This window comes from Gadus morhua, unplaced genomic scaffold, assembly GCF_902167405.1.
Source record: "Gadus morhua unplaced genomic scaffold, gadMor3.0, whole genome shotgun sequence".
In the NCBI taxonomy this organism is placed as follows: domain Eukaryota; kingdom Metazoa; phylum Chordata; class Actinopteri; order Gadiformes; family Gadidae; genus Gadus; species Gadus morhua.
In genome coordinates this window covers 448,973-459,717 of record NW_021964142.1, presented here as the reverse complement: position 1 = coordinate 459,717, position 10,745 = coordinate 448,973, and the positions used below count along the sequence as shown (strand labels likewise).

Genomic DNA, 10,745 nt, shown 5'->3' with positions numbered 1-10,745 from the left:
TGCAACACATAACACACAAACTATTTAACTGTCCCAGGGTCGCTACAATATCGTAAATACGAATTCGTTCTCAGCCTATTTTTGCCATTTATTTACCGTGTTACTATGGCAGAATAAAGAATAACTTCATGCATTATCATTCAACTTGAACATGTGTTTTTACAGTATAGAGTGGTGGAGAGGGATGATGCATGTTGGCAAACCCGGAAGTGAGCGTCGCCCTCGGTTCCCTTGACAAAAAGCCAACGGGTTTTCCATTGGATTTTGGATTATTGCAGAAAAACCCTCAACTCCTCAAAAACGGAAAATAAATAAATAAATAAAAATAACCGTGCTCCAAAGAACGAAGTGTAAACCAATGCATTCTGAATGGGAGTGTTTCTCCGATTTTTCCATGCTATACAACGAAATGTAAACCCATGCAAATAAAGACTTCATGGTCATAATAATTTAAATATCATTAAGCTACTACTGAGTGTGTAGGGAGGTATTCTATTTTTTTCAACGGGTCTGAATCCAGTCACTTGACCGTCATGGTTGCTATGGTGGTGGCTATCGACCGCCCCCTCTAAGGCCCCGTCCACACGAAGCCGAAACGGGCGAAACCGTTACGGTTTCGATCTATCCGGTTTCGAAGTATCTCCGTAAAGACGAAGCCAAGCAAAACCGGATAGATCTGTAGAAACGCTGTAGTAAACATTCCAGGCCCATAAGGGGCGCTGCTTCTGGTACACAAATCCAGAAGAAGAAGAGGCGAGCATGCGCATAAAGGCTGCCCCCCGAACCACTAACAACACAAACAAACAGCTCTTCTACGATGGCGAACTAGATTCTCAATAAATAATGGCTTAGCAACCCAACAAGGGACATGATATGCTGCAGAACGATTACAAGCTTGTAGTCCGCCATCATCTTTTTTGTTGTGATTTCTGAGACTCCGCGGGCTTAAGAGCCATTGGCTAGGAGGTCGAGGGGTGGGGCGATGACGTCATGGTTTGCGGTTTCAGTCGGTTTCAGGCGTCCACACGAAACCAAAACGAAACCGGATAGATTTGAAACCACCTCCGAGGGTGGTTTCAGAAGTTTGCGGTTTCGGTCAGCGGATTCGCCGGCTTCGTGTGGACGGAAGGCCGAACCGTACAAGACCTTTGCGGTTTCGCCATGAAATCGGCTTCGTGTGGACGGGGCCTAATACTCGTGGTTCTAAAAACCACGCGGCAAAGGAGCTGCCGTCAATTGGGTTGTTTTTGTCGTAAACTAGGGTCCGATGGTTGAAAAATAGACAGATATTCCAAGGTATCCTTAAAAGGCAGCTTGGATGTGTTTATTTTCTGCAGTTTAGACTTCTTCTATCACTAATTTTTGAAAGCAAAACACCAAGCTCATTGATTTAACGAGGGAGGGTTATTTGAAACAATTTATTCAATAAATATTTGTGAGAGGTCATTCCTTCTGATTTTACTTCCTATTTATGTCTAGGGTAAACCCCTACTGTCCACAAGCATCCCCCCCTCCCCATATGGATTTGGAGAATTGTTGCCACGTCCCAGTGGTGGAGGTATCATATATATATGAAAGAGGGCATTCAATTATACTACAATGATCAATAAGGAGGCCGAAGCCCTAAAGGAAGTGATGCAATAGGTGACTGAGTCTACAACATTTAAGTAAGCTGTATAGGGTCTCTTATATATCAAAGGGGGTCTCAAAGGACGCATACACTTCAACCTGTGGCTCCAGCACTACAGGAAATGACTCAGCAAGTGCTCCATCTCGTTGCAACGCACCCAGCAGCTCACTTGCAAGATTTTGGCCTGAAGTTCTTCCCAGACCTACACCCTAGCCATCCAACATGCATATCTGAGAATCAGGCCTCTCTTTAATAATGACAAAAAGTTATGAGAGAAACACACATCAACTTTTTGTTATCTCGTAAGCGGCGTGCTGCCGGCTCCTTTTGACCCCCGACTTCAAAAACGTGGCCACAGGCCAGCTGTGTCTACACACCTTTAGCCACAAATGTACACCTCCATCCCACAAAAAATGGGGACTAGAAACTAACCTCTGTCTTATGTACATTTACTGTACTGTTGGAGGTCACGCCCCTTTGCCGACCTTTTCGAGATAGCTAGGGATGCTAAAATGTTTACACACATTTCCCGGGGCCCTGTGAACGACATATCCGAGATTTGGAGTTCTAGCCCTTAGAGAAAAAAAGTTTTCCCAAATGGAGTGTCATTTGGACAAAGCCCCTCAGAAGTGTAGCCTGCAAGACCTAATGGTTCAGAATGTGGTGGAAAAACAGTTTTTGAGATAGGAAGGTCCTACCGCCCCGGTCGGACCCCGAGGGCAGGAAGGGGGGGCCCTCTGACCGGGCCAAGTTTCGGGCAGGAAGGGCCCCCCCTTCCTGCCCTCGGGGTCCGACCGGGCCAAGTTTCGGTGCGGAGGTCCCAGTTAGGCCCTAGAATAAGGTATTAAAATTTCAGGGCGGTAGGACCTTCCTATCTCAAAAACTGTTTTTCCACCACATTCTGAACCATTAGGTCTTGCAGGCTACACTTCTGAGGGGCTTTGTCCAAATGACACTCCATTTGGGAAAACTTTTTTTCTCCAAGGGCTAGAACTCCAAATCTCGGATATGTCGTTCTCGGGGCCCCGGGAAATGTGTGTAAACATTTTAGCCTCCCTAGCCAGCTCGAAAAGGTCGGAAAAGGGGCGTGACCTCCAACAGTACAGTAAATGTACATAAGACAGAGGTTAGTTTCTAGTCCCCATTTTTTGTGGGATGGAGGTGTACATTGAGTCATTTCCTGTAGGGCTAGAGCCACAGGTTGAAGCGTATGCGTTTACTTAAATGTTGTCGACCCAGTCACCTATTGCATCATTTCCTTTAGGGCTTCGGCCTCCTAATTGATCATTGTAGTATAATTGAATGCCCTCTTCATATATATGATACCTCCACCACTGGGACGTGGCAACAATTCTCCAAATCCATATGGGGAGGGGGGGGGGGGGGGGGGGGGGGGGGGGGGGTGATGCTTGTGGACAGTAGGGTTGTACAGTAGACATAAATAGGAAGCAAACTCAGGAGAAGGAATGACCTCACACAAATATATATTTAATAAATTGTTTCAAATAACCCTGCCTCGTTCAATCATTGAGCTTGGTGTTTTGCTTTCAAAAATAGGTTATAGAAGATGTCGAAACTGCAGAAAATAAAAACATCCAAGCTGCCTTTTAAGGATACCGTGGAATATCTGTCTATTTTTTAACCATCGGACCCGACAAAAACAACACACGGCAGCTCCTTTGCCGCGTGGTTTTTACAAAAAACGTCCTGCCCACATACCGTTCAAAATCCACCCAAAATGTCCTAGAAGCAGCCCAAGTTGTTGTTTTAGCAGCGAAATGCATTGTGTGTGTGTGTGTGTGTGTGTGTGTGTGTGTGTGTGTGTGTGTGTGTGTGTGTGTGTGTGTGTGTGTGTGTGTGTGTGGGCGCGTGCGTGCGTGTGTGTGTGTGTGTATGTGTGCTAACACGCGACGTAATCCAGTGTTCACGAAAACGTACAATGTCAACATATGCTTTTGGCGACTGGGTTGGCTCCATGTTGGCTCTCACAAATAAACGTGTTTCACGTCAGAGGGTTTGGGAATAAGGGGCGGGCCTTCTGAGAGGGGGTTCCGGGGGTTTCCTTCCGGGGGGGAGTTTTGGTTGTTGTAGTTTTCCGGTGGAGCTGTGCCTGCCTGTCCGATTGTGGACTCCAATAAACCTGCTATCAAGCTTACTTCGCTCAATACCTCGCCTGTGGTTATTACAATATCATTAAAAGTTACATAAAGTAACAGTTTAATAACACAAACGCAGGAAACACGTGATCTGCTAGTTTAGCGAAAGCAGCGTCCCTAGCAGCCTGACGTCGTTGAGACATGCGAGCGAGACGATTAAATCTTCCTAATAACTATAAAACTAAAGATCAGACACAATCACTGACTGAAGATTATGAAAGTAAAAAGTGTATTTCTCGCTAGAAATGTTATTAGAAACACGTTTAACGGTGAATCGATCCTAAAATATTGCATTTCCCATTCAGATAATAAATATTAATAAAGATCATACACATTCACTGACTGAAGATTATTCAAGGAAAAAGTAAATTTCTCACTAGAAATGTCACCAGAAACACGTTTAATGGTGAATCTGTCAAACAAATCAATCGACAATATTTGCATAACCTGACGGCATTACCGTTGATAGACATTGATTTCCTTTCGTCTATATCCGACGGTGAGGGATTAGCATGACTGTCTATCAGGCGTTGAAAAACGACGAAAAAGGTACCCATTTTTCGTCGCAAATTGACGCCAGGGATCCTTGGCCATGCGTCACACATTTGACGAGTAGGGATTGAGACTGTGTTGAAAATAAACTTGAAACTGGTCCACATTGAATAGTATGACTGCGTATAATCCTATAATCAATATGTTAAATAAATCTGGCCACAAAATACCCGTCAAAAGATTTTGAGTGATTGTTTCCAGCTTGGCCCTCAAAGAGGTCTCTGAATGTATACGGCAAACAGCCATGATGTGTAGTCTACCAACAAGAAAATCAAAAATTGGCATAGGACAACAGTGAAGACATCGTTGGAAAGGTCTTGACCTAGGGAGCAACATATGTCAATTTGAGATTTGTGGGCGGTTCCTGCTCCTCAGGTGTGCCCTTTGAACCTTGTACCTGTGACACTTTTGAAGGCTTGTAGTTCAACAACAAAATATGCTACAGACATGGGGTCAACTGTTTTGGAAAGTTCTGCACATGTACTATCATACTCGACAGCAGACCAATAGAGTAGGGTCAAAACCTATAAAAAACATGATTACACCCTCTTACCAATAAGAAAGTTAAAATCAGACCAAACAGGCGTGCTTCCCACCCTTAAAAACATAGAATGAGCTTGCAACGTTCGTGATCCCAGTTTTACATATTAGAGATAATTAATTGGAACTACAATAGCTATGACACAGCACACTATAACTCGGGACAAATTGTAGTTCTGGTATCCTCCTTCCGGTTTAGGGTTAATATGTTGACATTAGGGTTCCGAAATCATATATCCACTCCAATTCTTAACAGTAACAGTTCTTAAAAGTATGACCATAACGTATATGTTTATATCGTGAGTAGATATATTTTATGAAAAAGGTAATATATATACATTTATGAGTGCTTTTTTTATGTTTTTCCTGCTGCTCTATCTCGCCGACAGAAAGGTGTGTGTTCAATGGCGTAACGTATTAAGCAACGTTTCAAAACATATCTTTCAGACCTCATCCTTCGATCTATTTTCCTGCTATAAAGTGTAAATGTGATTTATAATTTGGTTTTAATATGGTGTGGCTTCCAAACAAAACCATTTAGTTCAGTATACCTGCAGTAGGATGGATTAATAATCGACAGCAGTCGCAGATAACTAGCAATAGCCTTACTGGCTAGTGAACACCCCCCAAGGTTTTCAAGACGTCAGTCAACCCCAACTTCAATTTGATATTAACATGACAATTTAGGTTTAGTATTTAAGTATCATAGAACATAATATATACCCAATATAGTACTGAACAATACTACATTTATATGTAACATTGTAATGTTATTAATTACAATGTTATCATCCAGTTTAATCCTGCAAACTTCTAATCATGGGGAATACAATGTATTTAAAAATACAATGCCCATTACAATCGTTCCTTTGAAATTTTAGGAACCATACAAGTTAGAAGGGATACTTGTAGTTCTTACACCAAGAGGAGGGTTGTAATTAAGTTTAGGAAAATGAATCTTTACTGAATCAAAAATCTACAAGTAAAACATAGGCTACATTATTCTGCATATAGATGATTTGGGTGAAATATATCACAAGGAGATCAGTTAATTGATGTAATCCACATAAATAATAATGTATGTGATGTTAAATTTAACTCAATTCAAAATATAATTAATTATGCATTATTTATGTTTGTTTCCCATATTTTCTCTTGATAGGCTATCTTTTTTTATAAAACACAAAACTGTCACATGATGTTTCTAAACATGATGGAAAAGTAAAACAAAAAATGGTCATTTTTGGCAATAATGTATTCATCTTTTGCAACAATACTGGAGAAAATGCACCAAATGGATCTGTCCAACACACAAACAATTTGGGCTGTATTTCTTAAAAATGGACTGTAGGGTTAGCTTTACATAAGCACTGACAACAGAACATGTAATCCAGTTATACTGTACGTACCTATATTAACTATACAACTGTCTCTTTGTTACATACAGTCTAATGCATATTACATACATATTATATGTATACATACTTAGTCACGCCACCCTATCAATCAAAATGGTCGTTCTCCTTGATTTACATTTTACATGACATGCAACTATTTGATTTTAATTAATAACCAACTGTTTGGATGAACGATTAATCACTTTTTCATTTTTTGAAAAATAAAAAAATTCAAAATGATCAGATTCCAGATTCTCAAATGTAATATTTTCTGGTTTCTTTATACTTCTATATATTCTGTCAACTGAATATCTTTGAATTCCGAACAAAACAAGACATTTGAGGAAGTCATCTTTTACACACATTAACTAAATAACACACCAAAATGCTAGTGCCTCCATCACCAAGATTGATAATCTGTGACGCTGGAAGGGGAGAGATGAAACAGTGGTCTGAACATTCACCACAATGCTATGTAACTGTGTGGAGAGCTGTCAAGTATGGCACCAATGAATGTTCACGTGCTACAGCGATGTAATGACGGTCAGCTGACTGCTGTCAGTTGACAGGAAGCAGTTAGTAGTGTTCATCTGATTTATTTTACACTTGGTGGGTGTATTGCAGAAGACCCAAGGGTGCAGTGTCAGGTGTGAAGTTGCCAGGATAAGCGGTTGAGTATGGCGACACATTAGTGCCATAAAGCACTAATGGGATAAAACATGCATTCGGGCGTATTATATTATTTCATACACGTAGAGGTTAACTGCGAGCGCCCAAATTATCTGTGCGCACGTCCGCACTCAGAGCGCAGCTCCCCGAGCCAGGAAAAAAGATCCTCGAGAGCATTACCTCGTTGCAAGCGAGAGGGGGGAATAACTTTGGTCATACAAAACAGCCTCTCGCGAATGATGTTATGCTCTCTCGCTCAAATTTAATTTTGGCACTATGTGGGAGGGAATCAAGGCAGGGCGTGCTTTCCTGTGATTGGCTGTTTCTGAAGCACGATATTTGATTGAGAGCCTTCCTCAGCCCTCCTCTCATTCATTCTGTATTGTAGTCAATGGCTGAAACTCAGAAGACAATCACGTCTGGGCGAAGGTCCCTTCAAGTAAGAAACCCTTGGCTGAATTCGGGCTGAGGAGGGCTGTCAATCAAATATCGCGCTTCAGAACGGCCAATCATAGGAAAGCCTGCCTTCCTTGGTTCCCTCCCCCATAGTGCCAAGTTAATATCTATGCGTGTGAAATAATATAAGACGCCCGAATGCATGTTTTATCACATTAGTGCTTTCTAGGCAAGTCCATTTCCTTAGTCCATCCTCAGTGCAGCTTCAATCTGGGGGAAAAAACAAGAGGTAAGATCAAAAGCTAAAGTTGAGCTGTTTTAGAATGAAAAAGCATAAATAAATACATAAATAATCTTTAAAGAGTAACACTAATCTGTGTAGTTATGTGAACGTGCACGCACACACTTCACCTAAATTATGCTTTCCTCTTCATCCTCACTGGTGTCTGGACTGCTGTGGACACTTTGGTCTTCCTCTTCAATATTTTGAATGACAGAGGCCTCAGGACCTAAAGCAGTCTTGTATTTTTGCAGGACCACTTGCAACCCCTCTGACACCTCTGTGTTTCTTCTCCTCAAGAGACTGCAAAGTCCTTCAGCTCCTTTGTCTCCAGACTCTCCACCTCAAAATATACATGAGATTACATTACAGACCTTCTACATAGTAAAATTGCTTCATGAGTCCACATACTGTAACTTCAATAGAGGAGAAAGCTCTCTCCTGTCCAAATCTAAATACCATATGTGAATAGTTGCCATGATACCAAGCAGGCTTCAGATTGAGATAATAGTAAGCACAAGCTTTTATGCTAACCCTGTGTGACACATTAGCCACATATTCCAATGTTCACAATTATTTGGTTGACTTCTGATTTCAGGCTATAGCCACAGTGCTAAATATCTCCACATTTGGCAAAAGTGACACACTTTACAACCCCACTGACTTGTTACCATAGCAAACAACGTAAATCACCATTTTACTATGTACAATTAAATGACCATCACTGCAAACAATGATTGTTGTACTCTATTAGGTTTGTGATTGAAAGTGAGTTGGTCATGGACAGCTATGTTTTGCGTCAACTTACCCGACTCAGCCACCTTGTTTTTGAGAACCAATGCCAGGTTCTGCAACCATGTGCAGTGTTGTGCCATCTCCATCACCAGAATGTTTTTTTCCTCCTGCAGTCGCTTTGTTGTCATGACTTGGTCATGAAGCCGTTTCTTGGTTCCAATGTTTGCTAAAAAGTCAATTACAGTTTTATGAATACAATACTCAATGTTGCATATAAACATAAATGTATCGACCACAATTGTACTCTTTTATCAATTTTATACAAAAAGTAGAAAACTTAAAATACAAATAGAAACGACATGAATATTAAACAACTCAATATTTTTTGCACACTTATTGCAGTATACCGTATACAGCTTAACAAAAATCTTCTAAAAACTGACATACCGCTGTCATGAACCTCCCAAGGCCATATTGGGGACACAGTGCTCTCTCCACTCAGGGAGTGCTCCACCACAGCTGCATCGATGTTGGCTGCAGAGTCAAGCTTGTTGTGCTTTTGTATCTCCTGAAAAAGGAGCTTTTTCTCTTCTGCCAGCTTCCTCCGAAGCCGGTGGCGAAGCTTGTTGCTGTCTAGAATGACATGAAGTAGATGGGTGAAGGCTCTTGACAGAACTGTTTGTCAAGCAAAAAATACATTGCACTCAAAAAGTGAAAGTGAAGCTGCAGTGAGTGACTGATGAATGTAATAATGACAATCTAGATAATAATCAGTTACAATCAAACAGAAGAGAATGTAATGATTGAGCTGTAATTGGCGTAATTGCTTCTACATTGTGTACTAATTCCATGTATTTGTTTTTGTGTATATTATACAGTAGTAATACCATTCTGACGGTACAGATTTAGCTTCCGCTGCCTCACACTGAGGTAGAGCCCCTCAATGGACCGCTGAAGCCCTGTGTGTGTGGTGCCTTGCAGGTTGTCAAATGCATCTCGTGTCTCTGTAGAAATAATAGTACAATTAAAAATAAAACAACACATAACAGTTTCGATGTTTGAATTCATGTTACACATAAACCCCTCTTAACCCAACTTGATTGTACAACTTGGTATGTATACTTCCAGAAGAGAAACTGGAATATACAAAAAACCCAACATGTCACACAGTTTGCTGGTCTTGGTGGCAGGTGATGTCACCACCTCTTGTAATCCCTAGAGATCACTTTAACTGCCCTGAATGATCAGCCAACTATTGTTGGCTGATCTTTAATATCAAACCTGAAGATTCAAATAGTCAACAAATAGTCAACAAATAGCCAACTATCAGCCAACTATTGTTGGCTGATCTTTAATATCAAACCTGAAGATTCAAATAGTAGTGGATAAGTATTGTGTTATTTTCTGTTATCTGGTCATGCTTACCACCAGTTGCCCATTCCATCACATCTGAGATCCACTGTGACACCATTTCATCTGAGAGATGTAGCTGGGTTTTTAGCTCTGCTAGCATTGCAGTCTCATCCAGGAGCCTCTGACAAGTCTGATAAACAGTGTAACACAGTAATCAGGATAAAGTCTGTAGGATTAACAACAGCTCAAATGATAAAAACAAAGGACAAAAAAAGTGCCTGGTGTAAGGAATCCCCTTTCTTCTGGTTCCACAACATTGCATGCAATGTGAGCATGTCCAACCGGGCTATTGAAGGCAAAGTATGAGTTGATGGCATGCAGTCTTTGAAAAGAAGTATGCAACAATATGGAAAACACTCTGTTCACCTGCTTTCGACATATATTTTGTCGTAAGGGCACAACGAGAGAGGTAGCTGTTAACTTGTTCCACCTCTTCACCGGCGGTTGTCCCTGCTCCTTCCTGGTTCCTACCACTCCATTTAATCTGTTAGTAAAGGTTGAGTGGAATGGTAACACAAAACATATACATAATATAGTCTACCCATTAACTTTTTCAATTTAATATTATAAACATTACAATTTACATACCATAATAAAAAATAATAAACATGCCTCACACTTGGTAGCATGAGCTCGAGCATGCATGACGCTGAGGAAAGGTTTCATGGTGGTCAGCTCCTGGAGAGCAGGAAGGACACTGGCAACTTTCTCCAGGTATGGCCAGTATTTGCAAGCCACATCCATGGCAAAGAATTGTGCCTTGGCTGGCATCAGCTCCTTTTGAAGGTACATGGGGTAGGCAAATATTTCTCCCCTGTACATGTTAAGGCCTTTAAGAAGGAAACCATGGCGACACACAGCAACCTCCATGCCCTCTTCATCCAATTTGGATGCCCTTCTTGATGTCTCCCGTGCTGCTGTCCATTGGGAGTCCCCACACGTGCCTCTTCCCTGTGTCTATGACACGTAAACAAAAA

The 10,745-nt window shown here is 41.3% G+C and overlaps 1 protein-coding gene across 2 annotated transcripts; it reads right to left on the bottom strand.

Moving 5' to 3' along the window:
* Positions 1 to 5,993: 5,993 nt before the first annotated feature.
* On the bottom strand, positions 5,994 to 10,724 carry LOC115539073 (uncharacterized). Of its 2 annotated transcripts, none has more exons than XR_003975663.1 (8): positions 10,357 to 10,724; positions 10,135 to 10,252; positions 9,781 to 9,898; positions 9,243 to 9,359; positions 8,803 to 8,988; positions 8,429 to 8,581; positions 7,752 to 7,963; positions 5,994 to 7,610 (listed from the first exon to the last, which is right to left on the bottom strand). XR_003975663.1 is itself a non-coding variant. In XM_030350275.1 (8 exons), exons 1-7 carry the CDS (start codon positions 10,407 to 10,409, stop codon positions 7,752 to 7,754), a joined length of 933 nt encoding a protein of 310 aa, XP_030206135.1. In that variant the 5' UTR covers positions 10,410 to 10,724; the 3' UTR covers positions 5,994 to 7,610. The 2 variants fall into 2 exon arrangements, 1 of the variants encoding a protein (XP_030206135.1); XM_030350275.1 differs by having other exon boundaries at positions 10,381 to 10,724.
* Positions 10,725 to 10,745: the final 21 nt, after the last annotated feature.